At 41.4% G+C, this 22087-nt stretch overlaps 1 protein-coding gene across 1 annotated transcript in view; it reads left to right on the forward strand.

Annotated features, from left to right (window-relative positions):
- Positions 38 to 22087, forward strand: part of CHN2 (chimerin 2) — a 163429-nt gene continuing 141379 nt past the window's right edge. The window contains exon 1 of the mRNA XM_021385921.1: positions 38 to 425. Coding sequence (XP_021241596.1) covers positions 377 to 425 — 49 coding nt within the window. The 5' untranslated portion in view covers positions 38 to 376. The remainder of the gene's footprint in view (positions 426 to 22087) is intronic.

A 22087-nucleotide genomic window follows, 5' to 3' on the forward strand; every position in this document is an offset into this window, starting at 1 on the left:
GGCGGTGGTGCCCCCGCCGGGCTGTCAGCGCTGCCCGCCAGGAGGCGGGGAAGGGAGGAGGAGAGGGAAGGCGCGGGCAGGGCGGCTCTCCCGTCCCCGCCGCAAGGTAAGCCCAGCTCTCCCGGCGGAGAGAGGCTCCGGGAGCGCCGCGGCCCCTTCCCCGACCCGCCAAGCGGCTTTGCCCGGCCCCGCGGCGCGGCCGGCAGCTCTGCGGTGCCGGAGCCCCGCTCCCCGTAGGCGCAGGAGGAAACCGTGCGCGGGCTGCGGCGGCGGCTGGGCGCTGCGCGGCTCCGGCACTTGGCCATGGGCTGGCGGCAGCCGGACAGCAGCGGGAGGCGACGCGGGGCTCGCAGCTAAGGGGTGAGGAGGAGGGACCATGGCAGCATCCAGCAACTCCAGTCTGTCCGGCTCGTCGGTTTCCTCCGGTAAGTTTCTCCCGGAATTTCTCCCTTCCCTCCATTTTTAGCGGAGAGCTACCTGTCCGTAGCGCCTCGCCGTCCCGCCTGCCGGGCGCGGTGCCCCCTATGCCCGGGGTCGGGCTCGCCTCCGCGCTGCCTTTGTGCGGGGCTGAGGAGCCCCTTTCAGTGTTCCCGCAGTGGGAGCAGCCGCCCCCGGGCGGGCACGGGGCGAACCCCGCGGCTCCCACCGGCATCGCGTGGGCGGTCGCTGCTCCCGATGCGACCCGTGCTCTGGGGCTGTTGTGCGGCTGTCCTCCCCCCGGCGCTGCGGGGCCGCGGGAAAAGAGAAAAGTTGCGTTCGTGAGCGAGGCAGCCCGAAACTGAAAGCGGTGATACAATAGTACTGTCGTCTGCTTCTTCTCTCGTTGGGTTATTTTAATACTTAAGTGATAGTAGACCAAAGAAATTGGCAAAGAGTGGTATCCTGGCGCATACCGGGCTGAGGAAGTAAATAGAAGGATGAACAACTTTGGGGTTCAAAGGACTTGTGACTCAGTGTTTTATTGGAGGTGCCAGACTGAGAATTTGTAAGAGCTCGTTTGAAGCGCAGCAATATGTGCTGTGAAAAGCCGATGAGCTCCTTTGACTATCAATACAACCACAGAAAAAAAACCATGTAAATGTAACAGGCAGTGAACGACTATTTCTTATAAAGATGGTGTATGGCTTACACAACTTACTGCATGTGTGCGTGTTCCAGGATGAGCCACTTACTGCCAGATCCAAAGAAAGAACTGGCTGCTTAAAGCAAGTATTTATTCCAATCCTTTTAATAGAAATCACAAACACCGCAAGCCCTGATTGCCTTAACTAGAAAGCACCTAAAAGAAGTAGCATGAGAAATTGTGTTGTGTTCATCATGTTCATGATGCAAGAGTTGCAGGACTGGAATGAAAACAAGAGTCAACCCAACTCAACAGGCTACCAGTTAAGGATCATGTTCCCGTGCACCTCCTTGCTCATTGGAGTCCTTGCTCTATGAATGCAGGTCTTCCCTACATCCCATTCCAGCCATAGAATCATTAAGGTTGGGGAAAGATCATCTGGTCCAACCACTGACCCATCACCATCACAAATCCCTCTAGCTGTGGACTCCGGGATCCATCTCCCACACTGAACCCTTGCAGTCCAGGTTCAAATGCCTGAACTGCAGATAGCAGTGGGAATTTGAACACATCCTTGGTTTTACATTTGATATGGGGGGTTCCAGGTGGTCTCTCCTTCAGTAGATGACTCCTGCTCCATACTTAACATCCAGCCTGGGAGCTGGGCTCTGCGCTTCAGGTGCGCACCCTTGTAAGTTAGGTTGGCAGTTGCCAGTGCTGTGCTTTGTATGGAGCCCTTTGTTGCAGCCTTCAGCACTTTGTGGTCTAGCTTTTTCTGTATTTTTTGCGAGGCCTTGGCCCACACTTGGGGCTGTTAGATGCCACAGTGATAAAACTAATAAATATCATCGAGTGCTTCATAAAACAACAGAGTGCCTGTCACTTTCGTACTTTACAACCTTGAAGTGCTTTATGTTTTCTGCAGTGTGTTGTCTGTTTTTTTTTTTCTATGCACATAATAATCAGAAGTTAAATTTGCTGCAGCATGCTGAAGTTTCCAATATTAGCAAACACACCATATCTGAATGTGTGCAGCTGTATTTTGGCTGTCTGCGGTTTCAGTTCTCAGAACTCAGCAAGTCTTAGAGCATACTTTTTTACATAATCTAACCAAACAGTCTTGCTTTTAAATTTAATTTGCTAGAATTTATGTGTATGTTTAATTTAGCAGTATGAAGACTTCCAAATGACATAATTATTTCTACTCAGCAGAAAAGGGAAGGTTATAAAATCACACTGCATTTTACTAATAGAAGCAAAGTTCGTGGCTGATAGCAGAACACCAGGCTACAGGAGTCCACTCCGCCACTGACTTGATGCTTGGCCTTGTCGAGCTGCATGAAGTGCTGATGGATCATTTGTCTATCTCTCGGAGCAGTGTCCATCTCATACAGAACTTCTGAAGTCAAATTAAAGCATTGTTCATACAATACCTCTAGGTCTTGCAGTAATCTACAGACAACTTAGAGTCTCCATCTGTGGAGATGTTCAAGGGTAGACATGGCACTGAAGGGACACTGTTAGTGGGCATAGTGGTGGGGTTGGTGGCTGGACTAGATGATCTTAGTGGTCTTTTCCAACCTTAATGATTCTATGTTACTGTGAACTATCCTATTTGTAAATGAATTTTTAGCTTCAGGAGAATGTGGGTTTGTTGTTGTTTGTTGTTTTGACGGTACATTCATTTGCAAGCATTCTGAGAAGAAACAGAATTGTTCTTGAGAGTACATAATTCAAATTTGAAACCATTGTCAGGGTTTACTCTTTTTTTGAGGTAACAACAGATGTCCAGAGAGTAGTGTATGTAACACCCAAATATATGGTTAGTTTTGAGCGCTATGATGTTATACTTAATGAGTTTTCTCTAATTTCTTTTGGGAATTTGTTGTGGTAGTAGCTGGGGGAAGTGCAGAAATACACGTTGAGCTGGTTGACAGCCAGATTCCAGTCATTTAAGTGCAGCGTGGTGCTGAGTATTTTCAGGTTCTCTCTGCTCAGATCAAAATTTTGGTTGGCCTGTACTGTGCGTATGGAAAGGCAAGGGTTAGCCAGAATCTGCCTTTTAAGGAGTAAAACGGTTTACTGACTGAGTGATAGTAGGAGAAATTAATGTTTGAGTGGCAGATGGAAGAAGTCACCCCTTTAAAAATGTGAATGAAAATTCTCATCTCTTACATACCTTTGTTAAAATAGACAGTTCTCCTTAGGCACGTATTCATTGTAGTGGTGAGCACAGCTGTGTTGTAGGAACAAAGTAGTCATACTGAGGCTGAGAGGGGGAAGAAGCCAGTTCATTAATGATACTTCTGAAGCCTCAGATTTTGTTCCTGCAAGTGACCATTTGCCTCATAGCAATTCTGTTTTGATTCCTGCCTATTCATGTCAGTGAGGATGTTAAAAAAAAAAAAAAATGCTAAACAATGCAAAAATATTTCATGTGAGAAAGCTGCCCAGGGATTTCACGGTGTAGATATTTTGCCAGCCCACTTACAATCTGTAAAGGTGCAGTGGGAATTATAGCCTTCACTTCAACTTGTGCCTGTGAAAGACCAGAAGTTAGCTGTGTCCTAGAGCAGTCTGTGCAGTGACATGGCAGGCATTGTCCCTGTACAGATAGGGTGCTGACACACATGGAGAGCTATGAGGTATAAACTAATGCTAGTGCAGGGATTAGTGCTTAACCGTCCGTTGCTTCTCTGCTTTCACAGCTCAAGGACCTGTCCCTTCTTCAGAGTTGGTGTCTTTAGTGCTGGCTCCAACAGCTACTGTGGGGATGCTAATCACAGGTTCAGCAGTGCTAGGTTCTTGTCTTGGGCCCCATGTGATCTGAGTCTGACGGATTTTGTTCAGTCAGCTTTGCACTTAGGGACTGCAAAATCTACAGGAGTGAGCAGGGACATTTGTACAGCATTTCTACACAACTCTCCGCTTTTGGAGGCAGAACGTAAGCTACTCGTTGACTGTAAACAGTTGTGTTTGAATGTGGCTGAGAGATAAAAGGCTATGCTATGCAAAGAGAGAAAGATGGATCTGCTAAGCAGTTAAATTTTCTTCTTTGGACCTTAGGTAAATCTGCAGAGCAAATGAAGTGCTGAAATTATAATTACTCCCCCTGGGAATTCCATTTAACTTTCCCATAATCTCTTCTATACTGAATACCCAGGCGATCTGTTAGCTTTGTGCCTTGCAAGCTCCTAAGTTTTGTTCTTCTTCCCAGATGAAGTGCTGATTCAGCCACAAGTGGCATTTTTTCTTGTTATCTATCCTCTAGATGACTGCGTGAGTTTCTGTGCTTTCCTTCATGCTGCTTTTTCCTTAAGATAGGCCTATTCCCTTCTGCTTCCTGTCTTAGTACAGACACATATTCATTCTGAACTTTTATATAATTTTTCTTTATTTTGGAAATTTTTCATCTTTTCCTGTCAAACCATTTACTTCTCCCACTTCATCATCAGCTGCCCCCAGTTTCCTCTACCCAGCAGCCAGATACTGATTGTTCATGACTGACAAACTTTGAGCTCCACTTTCAGAAATTTAAATTCATTCTTGGTTGAACACACCCTTGCAGTTGTGTCTGCTGTGTATTTCTGAGGGGCAAAAACACAGCCAGCATGCTTCCCAGCCAGGCTCCATGGAGCTGTGCTCATGGGTGTCAGAAGTCTCAACCTCTGCACAGTTGTGCCACATAAAGCTAACATGAAGTGGCTGGAAATAGAACTGTGGAGGTTAGAAAAGGGCACTAAGGTCATCTAGCCCAACAGTCAACCCATGACCACCATGCCTGCTAAGCCACGTCCTCAGGTGACACGTACACATTTCTTGAATCCCAGCTGCCTTCAAGACTTTGTGCCCTCCTGAAAAAGAGCTTTGCTTGAAAAGCCTTTTGCCTCCTGGTAATGAGCAGGAGGCTGAGATAACTTGGGTGTCTATCAGGTGAGGGAGATGTTGGAGTCCACCCTGAAGCTAAGTGTAAATGCAAGTGTGCTAAAGGGCAGCATGCCATCAGGCTTTCTGTTCTAACAGGACTCAGACTGTGCCAAAACCTTTGCCTTTACAAGGGAAATGTTAAAAAATAAATAAAAAAATAAAAAAATGTGCCAGCATACTCAGTTATCTGCGAGCTCCAAAGGTAAATCTGTGGGCATTAGAGAAGCTGTGAAAGCTGAAGGGATCACTGTGCACTTTTCCATTCCCATCTAAGCCAAGGCTTCTTAATGTGCTGTGTGCACCCCTATCATTTGTCTAAATGATGGAATTGAAACACATTGAACACACACTGGCTAGTTTTCTGCTGCAGACCTGAGATGGGTTTACATGTCTTGTCTGAGGATTTTTACTTTTTGGCTGCCTCTAATAATTAGCTACTCTAATAAGATACTGCTTCTCCCTACAAACCTTCTTTTTTTGTAAACTCAGATGTAGAAGATGACTGTTACAAATTCTTCTTCTAAGATCATCAGTCTTTGGTGTTGTGGTTTTTTTTTAATTGAAAAGAGAAAAAAATGTGTTTCTGTCCTGAAGCTCATGGAAAAAAGATGATTATGTACCATTTAACCAGTCATCCTAAATTAATAATGAAGTTTATGGCTTGAAAACTCATTCTTGCTATAGATTTTAAAAGCAACAAATTGCTTTTTCATAAATGAGCAGAGATATGTTGTTTAAAAGCAGCATAGTTCTCAGCTATGTATTTTCACATATACTGTGCATTTTGATGATAAAAAATGGCTCAGTGAGGGACGAAGAAAAATCTTTGATGGTTCCGGTAACTTAACAAGGTCAAAATAAAATATTAAAGGCTCATGACTCTCTGGGGGTCATGAAGGTGCTATGATGTGAAATAGGCAGATATATTGTAAAAATGAAAGTCAACATAAGCTGATTTTAATTAAGATGCTTGCAAGTGAGAAGAAATGAAATTACTATTGTACACAGATTCAGAGAGATTCTAATTGGGGAAAAAGATTAGTAAATGAAAACAGATGTTTATTCTCAGTGATCTAATAGAAATAGTATAGTGAAAGTGGTACATAAAAGCCTTTTAAATAATGCTGCCATTGTGCTGATAAGGTGCTACTTTTGATTTTTAAAAGGTCAATAAGAGGTTGGTTTTTTTTCTTTTTTCCTGTTCCTTATATTGAGCTTCCTCTGGCCAGGGTGTTCTTGCTCTAAATTAAAGCTGAAGTCTTTTGTATTTGATGATTGTAAAGAACTCTCCATTCTTATTAAAAATAATGAAAATTCAAAAGGGAAAAATGGCAAAGTACCCCCATTCTGATGTAGCAATTGATCCAGCAGTTAGCTACTGAATTTATAGCCTGTGATTGCTAAGAATAAAACGTACTGGAAACAGGTATCATACATCTCTACTTCACCATTTAGCTTATATCTGCATGCAGTGAAGCAGAATTCTCATTTTTCTTACGGATCTGCTCATCTCAGAGGCATATGTGCAGGATCAAGGGAACAGTCTTCCATGCTGTCATTATGATGACCTTTTTGGATACCCGTTCAATTGACTATTCCTTGCCTTCTGTTTGATGGTTTTAAGAAGGCTTAGCTATGCCAAATGCTGAGCAATGAGAGGAAGAAATACTTGAGATCATGCACAGTCCTCCTCTATGGCTGTGCCCATCATGTTTTACAAAGCTATTTTCAAATTATAATCATTTGTCTGCGACGGTGCATAGATGATTTTTTTTTAACCTACTGTTTTAGACAAATAAATCCGTTTTTTTTGTGTCACTTTGTTTATCTGCAAGGGAGGCATACCTTTGGCTAAAGGGCGGCCATGGCAGCATTTGCCTCACTGAGTGCTGGCAGAAGGTGTTCCCATGCTGAGGACCAGTCTGTTGTCACTTGCTCTTCTCTCCCACAAAAGGAAGAGATACTTGGGAGATTAAATATTTGGAGAAGTGTGTGTTAAGGAATGGCACATTAATATTGCATGAAGAAGCTTTTGTTGCAGGGAAATGTACCAGGGTTTATACAAGAGGATATAAATCAGTAGTCCCGTGTATCGCATTCTTCACAGGTGTAGTCACAGTTTGTCTAAGAATTATGCACAGTAGCTAGTGTAAATGTATACTTTTAACTGCTATGCCTAATAACCCATTCTTGCTGTCTTTTTCTGACCTTTGATTATGAGAATGTGTTTGAATTTTATATTTGAAGGCAGTTATTACAAACTATGAATCACGCACAGTTCAGCAATAACAGTTTCATCATCATCCTGTTCTACTCAGCAATAGTCCAAATCCTGGGGCTGAGGATGAGTGTAGTCTTGGTACGAGGAAACCGACGCTGCAATAACGCCCTTGTAACACTGATGGGCTTTGAAGCTTGCCAGTGAATGTTGAAACTTGGCAGCGTGATCTCATGCATTTGTTGAGGTAGGAACAGGTTAAAGGGCTTTTAAAATGCAGAAGATCGCGTGAGTGTCCCTTGCTTTGCTTCTGCTTTTATTGATCAAGGTCATCACAAAGCAATTACTTCAGTAAATAAGACATCTGTTCTGAGGACATCTTTATCAGGCAGTCTGATTCTCCCGAGATGAGGTTTCTCAGTTAGAGTATAGTTACCGACAGTCTGGAAGGTACTAGCTGGGCCCTTTCTTGTTGTCAGTGAATCACACATCACCTGTAGTGACCCAGTGTCAAGTCGCGTTTCTGAATTTCTTCATATGTTCTTGTCATGGTGGTGTTGCTCTCCTTCCTTCTTACCTTCTTGTTGACTGTTTAAACATTGCTTTTAGCTTAAAAAAATGTGAAGTGTGTTTGTGATGTTGTGCTTTTTTATTTCATCGAAGAAGAAAATTGAATGCTAGAGTTGGAGAACTTAGTTTGTAAATGAGATTCGGCTTGCAGAGCAGATGTTTAATTGCTAAAAATTTGTCTTATTGTGGCAGATTGATTGGTTAAATGTTTGGTTTCATTTTGTGGCAAGAAAGAAAAATGAAAAGCACACCCAGTGTGTGTGCACTGGGAAGGGCCATCGCAAAGGCAGGCGGAAGTTCTTACAGTAACATAGTACTGTGCCAACAATGTGCTGAAGGGCTTATGCATGATCAAAAGCAAAAGAAGTCCAACAGCTCTTTAAGCATTAAGTTTCCCATCAAAAGACACGGAATCTGTGCCATAATTTTTTTCTACTGTGTAAAGCAGTTAGTGAATCCTTCTTAATTCCCCAATGAACTAGAGCAGTGTGCTCCAAAGCAGTGAGAAGATGAGGGGGTCCTGAGCAGCCCAGGCAAACCCTCTGTTTTCAGCTTTTCCAAGGAATCAAGTTGACATTGAAGGCTCGAGTGCTGCCTCGCTGCATGAGATGTATTTAACCCTGCCTCTTGGTGTGGCTGGTCCTGCTTCACTTTGGGAAAAGTTGCTCAGGGTGGATCCTGAGGAGTGCTGAATGTCATCTCAGGTTGAACGTGTGACAGGTAGTTCCTACATATCATGTGTGAGCATGTGTAGATCAATAGTAAACGTCTCAGCTATCGCTTGGGAGTTCAGGAATAGGTACTGCTTAGCATAAAGGCGTATACAAGCCATGATACTCTCCGACACATAACAATTAGAGATGCTAGTGGCTAATTTGGGCCTATAGGATGTTTAGATGAATTTACAGGTGATCCATCCAGTGCTTTTAAACACAATAGTATCACCTCTGTCTACTGGTGCTGAGCTGTATTTAGGCTGGGAAACTGCCCTGATGAGGTATATTGCTATATAGCTACTGTATCCTTTTTCTTTAGGTATCCATTGATAGTCACTGTGGGGGATAACTTACCCATCTGACCTGCTGTTGCTATTTTTACTTATAGAGCAGTTAGAGTTACCGCTGAGTCAGCATGCTGTAACTTCTAGGTTGTGCTTGCCACAGCCAACAGCTCCTAAAAGACTGCAGAAATTTGGAGGTTGAGATATGGTATGCTGACATTTTGTCTTTTGAGTTTAAAACAAATCCACACCTATGTTGCAAAGAAGTCTGATGGGAAAATCTTAATAACAGGGTGCTGTTTAGAACAGCATATAGTTAATGGCACATGGAACATTCATCTCTTTCTGCTTTGGCAGCTCCGAGTATATCAGGGAAAAAGTCACTTAACTTTCTTGTACAGGCCTTTCAGTGTTCTTAACGTGGTGCACAAAAGTCAGTCAAACAATCAGATCTATCTAAAACTCTCCTTTTGAGTGAAAAGCTTTTTACTTCCTCTCCTTTGCTTTATGAGCATACAACTCAGCTGGATTTATGATCCAGCTGAAGTTTGATCAGATTTCATTATTTTTGATTCATGTGTTAAGGCTAATAATTAATGAACTTCTAAAAGCTAGAGCAGAGTTTTCATATAAGGTTCCAAGATTTAGGGCTGTACAAAAAAAAATCTGAACGTTGCAATAAAAAGTTGTGTAAAATCCAGGATTTTTTTTAATGCAGTACATAGAAGTGTCATAAGACTGAATTAATTGCTTGTAAAAGATTTTGTTTTTCAAATGAAAACCCCTTTATCAGCACGAGGTATTCAGTCCTGACCCTTCAAGCTGCTTGGTACCTTCTGTTCCCACTGCACTGCTAGTAAATCAGCAGCTTGCAGGATTGGGTGGTTGCTTCTCTGAGTATTTTGATGTAGTTTCCATTAAAGCAGCATCTGCTGTTATGATGGGGCAAATTATGATAGACTACATAGAAAATTTCCCCTCCTCCAAGTGCTGGTGTGTAATATATTTAATATTCGGTACATTTGCATCATACATGCAGAACATGTCATTTCATTGATGATGAATTTCCAAGGATTAGGTACAAAATTTAAATCATACATAGTTTGTATAAGTACCTGTTTCATGAGAGAGCATGCTCTCCATAACTCCTGATCTCCTGCCAGGCAACCAAGATGATGGACAGCTTTTGGCATCATGCTGTGATAGCTCTGTATTTCTTTTATTTTGCGATCTGAAGCATGCAGTTAGGTTGTTCTGTGTTGATGAAACTGTTTACAGAGAGAGTATTGAGCCCTTTGATGTCTTAACAAAGCGGGAAGACAAATTTCAATTCTAAGCTTCCTTAGACCATGCTAATTTGAGTCTGATCTATCAGTGTGTGTTGAAAATTGTGCTCAAGTTTAGACAGTAACAATGAGAGATGACTTAAATAGGAGTGGCTGCCATGGATGAAAACGTCAGTGCTCCTGGGTGAGCGCTTGGGTCTTGGAGACAGATTAAAGCTATGGACTCAGTCATCAACAAGCATGATCTTTTCTTCTCTTCCATTGTGACACTGCCAACAGCACTAAACATACAAGCCCCTGAGAAATAAAACTGATGGATTGGAGAAGTACTGAGTTAAGTCAGACTGGTCAGAATTTATGAAATTATGCAGACAAGAGAATGGGATGTTTTTGTTTGGATTGTGTAGAGAGAAGAGTACAGATTTCTGGATTATCTTTACAAAATGGAATGTTATGCCAGACCATGGCACTGAACAGAGGTAGAAATCTGTAGGTTTTTAGTATGGGAAGTCTTGAAATCTTGATATCAGATGAGTGCATCTCAGCATGTGAGAGAGAGAAACATCAGGTGCACTGATGGTGTGTTACCAAATGTTAGCTGGTGTTAGGCCATTCGATTCAGGCCATTTTGGGAGTTTCTGAGGGAGCACACAAACAGAGGGGGTCTAAGGCATATCCGAAAGCATCACACATTGACTGTGGGGAAAAAAATAAGTAATATCCTTTTTTTTCCTGTGGCTGAACCAACAACTGGTCCTCGCTGATGCTCAGTGAGGAAGCATCCTATGCAACAGTAGCGTTCTAGGTGCATATGCGATACAACGTGCTTTCAAGAATGGGAGGGCTAAGATTTGTGTTGAACTGAGAGCTGCATTTCCATCAATGCAGAACCTGGTGTGATAGCCATGGTGGCTTCCTGTGTTGCACTTTGAGTGATATTTTTTTTTTCCTGCGGTTCAAGCAAGTGTTACCAACACAAAAGGAAGAAGTTGTGCATGCTGTTGGGTAGTGCTACATCACACTGCCAAGCAATTGTTTTATTTCCTTTTGGAAATGATGGATTACTTGATTCAGTAAGTTCCAAGAAAAAAAAAATCTCTTCCCAAACCCATTAAATTGCCTCGTGCTGTTGATTTCTAAAATAAACTTAAGAAAAAATAAAGTTTAATGGCAACCACAAAGGGTTAAGGGTATTATTTTTAATGATTAATGTTACAGTAAAGCTTTGAGCACTGGAAGCTTAAGAAATCTAAACATACTGTGTGATTTCTGCTGGAGCTACAAAATTTGGTGGATGTGTACAGTTTATATATGGGTTTATTTGCACATTAAGATTATTTTAACATAAGGTCTTAAGAGTTATAATGAAATAAAGCTTTCAGACATGGAAGTATTCTGGAATAGCTATTGCTGAGCAGTATTCTGTTAAGCTACAGTAATGTAGAGCACTGACTTGAAAGGAGCTGTGTGAAAGGTGTAGAAATACAGCATTAATTATACTCATTTGTCAGGCAACACAAAGCTTCCAGTTTTTTCTTTCTGCCTTTTTACTGGATTTGTTCTTGAAAGCTGGTTGCTCCCTCTTTTCAGAGCAAAAATGCATTTCTGTCATCAGAAGCTTAAAACTGAATCTGCCACTTTCAATATTTTTATTTTATTTAGTTTGGTGTTGTTTAGCACTGAAACTGATCACTTGGTGGTTAAATGAAGAAGACAAAGAAGAGGATAAAATAACCTGAAGAAAATCTGAATCATGTCAGCAAAACTTTGCTAACAGAATAGGCTGTTTCTAGTTCAAAGTATTCCTATCATGCATGTAAGGAGTACAGTCAGGACTGGAGGTCTACACTGCTGAATGTTGTTAAACAAGCTACTGTAATTAGTGCTTTTTCATTTTTGCTGAGATATACCTATAATGAGACCATGACCTTTCCATGCGAACAGGTTGGTGACTGTAGAAATGTAGAACAGATGACAGTTCGGGGCCCAACATTTTATAACTTGAATAATGCTAGGAGCATAAGCATAGTGAGTGTGAATTACAGTCAGAAGGGTGAAGAATTGGCAGTGTAACTAATTACATGTATTGATTACATATATGTGTAGGTTTAAGAAGATATTTAGGAAAATATCTGGAATCTGTCCCCCACCCCCACTGGCCGTTTCTTCGTTAATTCTGTGAGCTAAGAAGGAGGCACATTGCCTTCAAAGAGCCGCTGCAGAGGGCTTTGACTCATGAAAGCCTTTTCTGTCTTGTATTTGTTTAACTTCCTTTGATCTCTTTTGGTTTGATGAGTACGTGTCATCACTTGGCATTGCAGTTGCTTCCTCTTGTGCAGTTATGACAGTAATAAATATATTCACTGAAGGGTGTAATTTAAAATTTGTATTATTCACAGTTATTGGCAAGCGCTGTAGCCTAAGTGGTGAAAATGAGGGGGAATCTGGTTTGGTTTGAGTTATTTTAAAATAATTGATCAGTCTTATCAATATGCATAATAAGCTTATCAAAACAGACTTCTCAAAAATTAAAGACAAAAATACTCAATATAAAACGATTGTAAGTGTAATTGAGTAGTGTAATTTACTTTCCTTTTACAGGAAAAGGCTTTCAGCTTCACCTCTTAAGCAGCTTTAGAAAACTGCACACTGACTCCTGGCAGCACTGTATTGATTGAAAGCTTCCAGAGTGTCTAGGAAGCAAGGAGTGTGCACGAATTTGTCTGAAAGTGGTGTGTTTTACAGAAAATTCATCGCTCTGTATGGTGTGTAAGAAATATATTGACTTCATGAGTACTGGATGTACTAGTCCTATGTAATCGTTAAGAGTTTGTAATCAGCAAAATTAAAAAAACAACAACTTTTTTGCGTCATTCTGTAAATTCTTAACAAAGTGCCTGTTTCATAACTGGGGGAAAACATGGGCAGAAAAATGAAACCACTCAGCTACTGCCAGGGACTGGAATTAAAACCAACATGGAGTGAAAAACAACAAAAAAGGTTTTCCAATAAATATTCACAATTCATTAGACAGTGCCATCCCCTTAGAGCTTATCAGAGTTTTTTGCCCATATTAGAGACATATTTCAATTTTTTTTTTCCTTACTATAGTTTCCTACTTTGTTTGTTAAAAGACAGTGTCACAAATTTGTTTTATCCATTGTGATTCACTTATAAAAGTAGTTTAGGACATGCTTTGTCCCACTACAATTTAGTTATATTTCTTTTTGTCTTTCTCTCCTTTCTTGTGTGTTCTCTTTCCTTCCACTTGTACATCCATGCCACGCTCAGGCTTGGGGTTAGGATAGAATTGTGCTTAAAGCAGTGAAGTGGCTCCAGCTGACATCAGTGATTGGAACAGTGTAATCCTGCATTTGTGTTCCAACAGTTCCTTAGTCTGTTATCAACTTCCGCATCCTTGATGATCAGACTCGTCCCTAGGAAACATTTCAGAACAGATTTAATCATCGCTACATACTTGAAGAAGTTGATGCTGTTCATTTCTGAGGCTGCTGAGTACCATTTGGAATAGCAGCTGCTGAGGTAACAATTTGGATGTGTCCCCTACCATCCTTGCAAGGAGAAACATTGTGGGCGGACAAAACCTTTCTAAAGTATCAGTGATATGCACGTCTGAAAGCATTTCCATATTTTAACAGATTTTTTCTCCACCATGAATCTATTTATCTTGCTTGCAGATACTGAGGCTGATTGTTTGATGTCAATCAGAAATGACTTCAGAATTTTTTGTACATCTAAACCTCCATAAGCCTGTGAATAAGGGCGTTCTTTCTGATTATCCGCCAGGTTATAACAAACTTGAAGAAATGTGATCTTATGGGTTAGCTCTGTGGTCAGCTCAGTTTACTGTACCCTGTGATTTATCAGAGCTTGCAGTCTGTGTAATGGGAGATGCCAGCTCTCGTTTGAGGGATCTGAAAGAGGGAACAAGAAGCTCAGCTTCAGACGTGCACCAGCTTTCTGAAGTACTGAGAAGGAAGAGTTTTGTAGGGAGGTTATTACATGAAACCAAACCAAATTTCAGGCTATATTTCCAAGCTTTTACAAGAGCTGTTGACTTGCCTACTATATTGTATTATCCATGTGTCTGGTAGTACTGTTCTTTTTAATTGTTTCTGTAAATTTCCCGGTGCAGCCATCAGGCTACTTGGAGTTTCTTGGCTTTCTTTTGCAGTCTTTTATAAAACTGACATAATGTCATCCCTCTTCCCGCCCTCTAATAACGAGGAAATTTTAAGAGACAGTCAAATGCTGTTTCAACCCTGAGTTTCTTATTTGGGGTCTTTGATAAGTATAACCTGATCTATACCAGTTGTTATTGTTCATGTGTTTGTTCTGTAAACCCCACTGGAAGCTCAGTGTGAAGTGGATGATCCAACCAGCCTCCCATAGAGAAATGTTCTGTTGTGAGGGTTCTCTGGGTTTGGTGTTCTCTATATGCAGATTCAAAATACTTATTTTTTTCTGTGATGTCCAGGTGATCCTTGTATACCTTGACTGTTTATTGGCTGGACTGGCAGGCCTGGCATTAAGGCATGGAAAAGGGTTTGCTGTTCTTATGTATTCTGCAAGTAATTTCTCAGCCTGTCTTTTGGTGTACTCTGCTGTGGTTTGAGTCTGCTTTGGCTTTCTGTATTTTTTTCATTAACCCTGCAATAGTCAACTTCGTTCATTTGGACGTGACTTCAGCTTTCAGAAGGACATTTTTTTTTTTTTTTGCTTCTGATAATGCCTCATACCCTGCTGTTCAGCTTTGCTGTCTTCCTTTTCTGCTTTCTCAAATGATTTTTTTTTTTTAATAGGTAGCATGTATTTGCTCTGGGCCTCTAATGTCGTATCTCTGTTTACCATACAGCCTGTAAAGGTTTAACTCTCTTAGCTTCCCCATTTAGCTTCCTTTTAGCAAGATTTAATATATCCTCCAGAGTGACTTATAAATCAGATTTCAAAGGCTTTATCAGCCCTGTCAAAATTTCCTAGTATGTGTATCAACACTACCTACAGTTACAAACCCATTAAAAACGTCCAAACTGTAAAAACCTTGTGTGAATGTGTAAGCTCATATGTCTGTTTATTATAGATAGGGAAGAGATAATAGTTTTTGACAGGAAGAATAATTTTAAATGCAGAATCTGGTTTCTATTTGTTTTTATCAGGTTGTAAACCAGCAGAAAGTGTTTCTTAAAGCATAACTTCACTTTCTTCAGCCCTCTTGGCTGCTTGAGGGATAGCACAGCTTCTTCTGTGGCTAGGAAGTTTAGGAAGTGATGTTTCAGTTTGGAGTTATTGAGGTCTGTAACTGGGATTGAGGTAGGTTAGTATGACAGCCTGCATGATTACAAATCTCATTTGGAGCCAACGTAGGCAAACTTTGTACCTGTAAGCATCTAGAGCATTCTCCAAAATGTTTTTGTCTCAGCTGGATTTGTGGCTGATCCAGTAAGTGGTGAGCATGCATTAATGAAGGGCCTTTATTAAGTACGGACCGATATGGTCTAAACAAGCTTATGACACTTAAACACTGTTTTTTTGTTTACTTGTTTTTTTTTTTATGGACACACTTCTTAAAGTTTCAAAAAACTACAGGGTAATGAGGTTTCATCGTAACATGTGTCTGACCATCTGGTCAAGGGAATGAAAAACTGAGCAGGATTAGTTATTTTTAAGTATTGAAGTAGAAGAAGGCAAAAGACATCAGATGAGATGAAATTGAGCACACATTGTTCATTAAACCAAAATAATGAAGCTTGCTTGAAGATAGTGGTAGAGTTGGCATACATATATATGTACTTGAAGGCTGTTGCTTTAGCAGCCCTTAATCCTGATCTGACCTGTTCCAGGTGAGGAACACACTCAGTTAAATTTTTTCTTTAAACTTCAAATGGGAGCTCCCTTTGTGCCAATACAATGTTTTCCATGCTGACTTTCTGAACCTTTCTTTATATGCTTGAGATTTCCAGTGTTGAACTTCACCTAAAAGGAAATTTATTTTTAGACCTTGCAAAAGGAATCGGTGGAAGCGATGAGGTCTGGAGGCAGGGCACCCTGGCATGCTCTAACTTGAGAAGCGCTTCATGCAGCTGTTACCCAAAGGCTTTCCAAAGTGCTGTTTTCCTCACCACAAGCTCACATTCCAAGAGGAGAGTGGGTTTGTGTCCAGTTCTCCTCTCCAGTCCCTCTTCTTGCCCCTAGTTGTGTGTCTGTTCTAATTTATGCCTTTATTTTTGATGCTTGTACCATGCCTTTCATGCTGGAAGAAATACTAACTGCATGCACGTTTTCATAGAATCATAGAATGGTTTGGGTTGGAGGGGACTTAAAAGATCACCGAGTTCCAATGCCCAGCTGTGGGCAGGGCTGCCACCTACCAGCTCAGGCAGCCCAGGGCCCCATCCAGTCTGGCCTTGTGCACCTCCAGGGACGGGGCATCCACAGCTTCTCTGTGGAGCCTGTGCCAGGACCTCACCGCCCTCTGAGTAAAGAATTTCTGCCTAACATCTAACCTGAATTTCCCCCCCTATTAGTTTAACCATTTCCCCTTGTCCTATCACTGTTAGACCATGTAAAAAGTCACTCCTTTGCTGCTTATAAGCTCCTTTTCTAGTGTTAAGCAATTTTGCTACTTCCTTAGTATCTGAGGCATTCTGAGGTTTTGACAGAGTACCTTTGGACATTTTTTTGAATTCTAGCTGACCATACAGGGCAGGGAGCTTTATGAGAAAGGATAATACTCAGTATTAGAAGCAAAGCAAAAATGTTACTGGTAAGAGCCTATTACTAAGTGATGATAAGCCACAAAGTCCCAAAGTTGAGTGTCTAGGTAGACTTCGTAACAGGCCACTGTCAGCATCAACATGAAAATTGAATTGTCAACCATATAATGAAACACTCTTTCTAAAAGCAAATTATAACATGGTTTGTGCTTACAGTATTGGCACATCTTTGGAACACTTTTGTTGGGAGTGTGAGCTGAAATTCTACAAAGCTATTTAGGTGAAATGTGCTTATTAAGCAGATAGTAAGACCTTGTAACAGCAAACTATTAAAATGAAAAGGGAGAGGCAGGGGAGAAGTGTACTCACTTGTGCAAACGTGCATTTTAGAGACCTAGTTTGCCGTCTTTTTTTTTCCCTTGTGATGCAGTCTTTTTTTCTGTCTTTTTTTTCTTGTTCCTTTGAAATAGAGAGCTGCAGTCCGCAGTGTTGTGTGACCCCTTGTATTAACTTGGACGAGTTCCAAGAGAAGTTTTCTGCTGGGAGAAATAGTGCCAATTTTCAGGTTCAATATTTCATGCTACCTGGGCTATAAAGATACCCTGAGTTTCTGTGCAGCTGAGGGTTTGTCTTTCCAATTCAATACAGCAGTTACTAGCATCTGGTTAATTATTAATCCTTGAATTCAGAGCTTTCTACTCCTTTTGCTTTCTGTTTCTTAATCTGAACCATCCTCTTGGTCCACTCTAGGTAAATAACACCTACAAAGGGTTAGTGTACCACAGGAATTTTAAAACTGCATCTTCCAGATTCTGAAGAATTAATTTAACTTATTTCATACATGAAATATTTTACAACGAAAACTAATATAATTTTAAAAATGGAGAGGTTACCAGAGTCACGTCCTTTTAGGAAATGGATTCTTCTAGTTTAAGCATAGTCCATAAATATTTTTTTTATTGTCTCAATAACTTTGTAAGTTTAAATTTTCAAGTTCACGATGGTCTCAAATAACACAATAGATTAAAATAAAGACCATAAAATCTTTTGTGTACATTAAACATGTTGGGCCCATTTGGTCTTGGAAGGCAACTCATTATACATCAAATAGCCATGTGGAGAATTTCAAAGATAACTCAGATGTCAATTTAAAATTTTTGAAAAAATATAAAAAATGTTTGAAAAACAAACTTTTATGTAAGTCAGTCTAGCAGGAAGTAAATGTCCTTTGTGCTTAAATTTCTAGATCCTCTTTGCTAAAACAGTAAAAATACTGTGGAGAGCAGTAAAATGAAATTGGCTTTGTGTTTCAGAATATTTGGTCCATGCAAATGTTCAGTAACATATTATAAGTGAGAAATCCAACCAGGAGCATAAAGAGAGGCTCGTTCTTACAATGGGCTCCATATGGACAGACATTTCTGCTTCTGCAGAACATCAGTGCTATCAGCAGGTCTCTGCATAGGCCTTGGATCAACAGCATAGAGCTGATTGCATCATCAGAATGAAGTGGCAGCGTGTCTCAATTGGTTGGCTAAATGTTGTGTGATATTCTTGATAATGAGGATAAAGGCCTGTAGTTGTTTTGTTTCCATTAGCTGTTTCAGCTGTGTGATGCGTGGGGCCATTCCCACAGTCTTCATTTTCTGTCTGGGGTAGCACAGGCTTGGGTTTGGGTTGAGACCACTTAGTCCTAGCAGCAGCTGAGGAATGGCTGGTGGACAGCCTGGGGGAGGGAGTATGACAATAAGGATTACTGTGACTGAAGGAGCATGTGAATCCTCTTTCCTTTATCCTGAGTTCTCTAAACTAACCACTGCCACAGCAGCTCATTATGTCCTGCATCAGACCCCACCTGTAATGCTCCTGGTGCTGTCCCTATCTGCAATTTCCACACCCCTAGCTCCTGTTTTCCCTTCTGTCCTGACTTCCCGCAGCACTCTCTCGTTCCTTCCGCCTCCTCCCAACTCTCTAAGTTCCTTATTGCAGTACTCTGTACTTTAGGGTTTCCTTATTGGCCAAAAGCCAGTTGGTTGCCCATAGTTGTGCATGCACTTACTGGCCAGGAAATGCCTGCTTTCTGGTGAGCTGAGCAGGTGGGTGTTTACCTGTGGTGGGGTTTTCCCCTTGATCCTCTCATCAGTGGTGTCAAAGCTTTTGTCTGTACCCCTATGCTGATTTACTATCCAGCTGTGAAATTTCATCAAACCTACAGGAATTTAATGTCTTCAGTGTTTTCTCTGTTGAATGGTAATTGAGCAACAAGTTCAGAACTGTAATCCTTATGTGCCTACAAAAAAAGCCAATACTGTCATCTTGGAATAGATACTAAATAAAAACTAAATCTTCAAGAGATGTGAAGGCTGGTTTGTATGAGTGAGCAAATATGGTGCTCAGTCACATACTTCCTGGGAAGAAAAAGAAAAAAGGAAAAAAGTATTCATTAGAATTTGAAGCATGTCTGTGGCTGAAATAGTATCAATATTAACGAATTTTTATGGAATCATAGAATGGCTTGGTTTGGATGGAACCTTAAAGGCCATTCAGCTCCAGCCCCCTGCTGTGGGTAGGGCTGCCACCCACGAGCTCAGGCTGCCCTTGAATGCCTCCAGGGATGGGGCACCCACAGCTTCTCTGTGCAGCGTGTACCAGTGCCTCACCTTTTCACATCTGAGTGAAAAAATTCCTTCTGACATCTAATCTAAATCTCCTCTTTTTTAGTTAAAAAACTGTTCCTTGTTACTATCCACCTGTGTAAAAAGTTGATTTCCCTCCTGTTTATAAGCTCCCTCTAAGTACTAAAAGGCTGCAATGAGGTCTCTCTGGGGCCTTCTCTTCTCCAAACTGAACAAGCCCAGCTCCCTCAGCTGTTCTTCATAGGAGTGGTGCTCCAGCCCTCTGATTACCCTTGTGGCCCTCCTGTGGACCCAGTCCAGCAGCTCTGCGTCCTCCTTGTGCTGGGGGCCCCAGGCCTGGATGCAGTACTCAAGGTGGGGCCTCATGAGGGCATAGCAGAGAGGGACAATCCCCTCCCTTGTCCTGCTGACCGCTCCTCTTTTGATGCAGCCCAGGATGTAGCTGGCCTTCCAAACTTTCTGATTAATTAAAACATGGAGAAGCTTCAGCTTCCTCTCACTTCAAGCCCGAATGTTTCCTTTTCTTTGTGGCTTACCCTGGCATTAATTGCAGTATCTTTAAATTGTACCTATTTGGTAAAGAGACTGGATGTGAAAGACTTCATTTCCAAGGAGGGCAGGCTGAGAGACTAGGGGCTCTTCAGCCTAGAGAAGAGAAGGCTGCAGGAGGACCTTATAGTGGCTTTCCAGTACCTGAAGGGGGCCTACAGGAAAGCTGAGGAGGGACTTCTTGTAAGGGCATGTAGCAAGAGGAAAAAGGGAAATGGCTTTAAACTGGAAAAGGGTAGATTTAGACCAGATATTAGAAATTCTTTACTGTGAGGGTGGTGAGACACTGGAACAGGTTGCCCAGTGAGGTTGTTGAAGCCCCTCTCAGGAGCCATTCAAGGCCGGGTTGGACAGGGCTTTGAGCAACCTGGTCTAGAGGGAAGTACCCCTGCCTATAGTAGAGAGGTTGAAACCACTGATGTTGGTCTAGATGACCTTTAAAGGTCCCTTCCCACCTAAACCATTCTATGACTCTAAGCTTGAGTAATACCAGTTTGGGGGCCAGTTTAGGCACTACCTTATTTGATTGCTGGTCCTAACAGCTTATGCTCATGGAAGGCATTTAATCAGTCAGGACATTAAAGAATATAAGAAGAGTTTGGGGTTTAATCGCTGCTGCAGCCTTGCAGCACAGAGCAAAGTGACCAGGTTGGCAGGAGAAGTTAGGAAGCAGCCGATGCTGCAGGAGAAATTTGTAGGTTGAGGGGGCTGTAAACACTCCAGAGGAACTTGGCAGTGGTACTGGAGTCATTGCTGCCTCTGTTGTAAAATGAGTCATGAGTGGAAACGTTTTGTTTGTTCATGAAATGAAAGCAGCATGCTGGGTTACGTCTTTTTCTGAAACCTGGCACTATAGGCCAGGGACAATGGTCTTTCCACTCTGTGCTGGGACATCAGTGCAAATCCAAAGGAAGACATTATTGTCTTCTTCCAACCAAACAACAGAGTGGTGTCTGAGTGGTCACTTCTTGCTCCAGCTGTTTTGTGAGCAGCTGTGATTGCCATCAAAGTCGTTAGCTGCATTTTCAGAGCCGAGAACACATTGATTCACACAGTGGAGGTAGAATTCACATTATTCTGTCTAGACATGCTTTTAGCTGCAGCGTCTTCAAATAACAATGCCATTTTGTGAAAACAGAAATATGACAGCTAGCATCTGGGTGTAACTGTGGGAAGGGCCTGCATAACTGTTTGTAGTGGTGAAATCAGAACCTGGTGGCTGATGCTAATGAATGGGCTGACACCTTGCCCTGCAGGAAAGCTGTGCTTTTAAAATAAATACCTGTTTGTAGCATACATTTGAGTGATGCAATGAGCACTGAAGCTCCTAGTTACTCTTTTCACGTGCATTTCTGAACACTTGATACTTCACAAATGCAATCAAATATGATGTAATATTTTCCAGAGAGGTATTAGTTATTCCGAAAAGAATTTGGCGTATATTAGCTGGAGGAGTTCTTTTCTTTTTTTTCTTTTTCCTCTGCTTTCAGCAAAGGACTCTGTAAGTTCTCACTGTCTTCTTCCTTCTTAACCAACATATGGAAAAGCCATAATGTTGGCATGATTTTACCTCTGAGTAAGTGTGCCAGTGGAGTGTTATTTTGCTGCACTGTTTGATACAGGAAACTGCTTTGTGTTCTGTCTGTAATTTCGTCTTTTCTGCATGTTTGCTTTTGGATTCAGAATGCTAGAATTGATGGTTTCTTCTGCATTTTAGAATGTTTAATATAAGGGATAATTATATCATGAAATATTTCCTGCTGATCTTGTATTTTTTTTTTGTCTCTTTTATGTATCTGTGATAAGTTTTCTGGGGCAGATATTTAAGGATAACTATTCTAGGAAAAGTTGCAATGCAAAAATGCCAACTTTTTGTGTCTGAAAGTCTTCATTTGTATTTTTCAAAGAGAATTCTTTGAAGTTTTATACTGGTGGTAATGTTAAGATCCGTCTGAGCTGTGTAACAGAAAGCAAAGCTGTCAGTTAAGGTCAAATACTGATTCTCTGCTGAAGGTAGTGACAGGCAAGATGGGAAGAATGGAGTGGGATTTCCACACCCCACTTTGTTTCCTGGTTTACTGACTGAGCAAATTTGATTTGGGAA

Source organism: Numida meleagris, chromosome 2 (genome assembly GCF_002078875.1).
Source record: "Numida meleagris isolate 19003 breed g44 Domestic line chromosome 2, NumMel1.0, whole genome shotgun sequence".
Lineage (NCBI taxonomy): Eukaryota > Metazoa > Chordata > Aves > Galliformes > Numididae > Numida > Numida meleagris.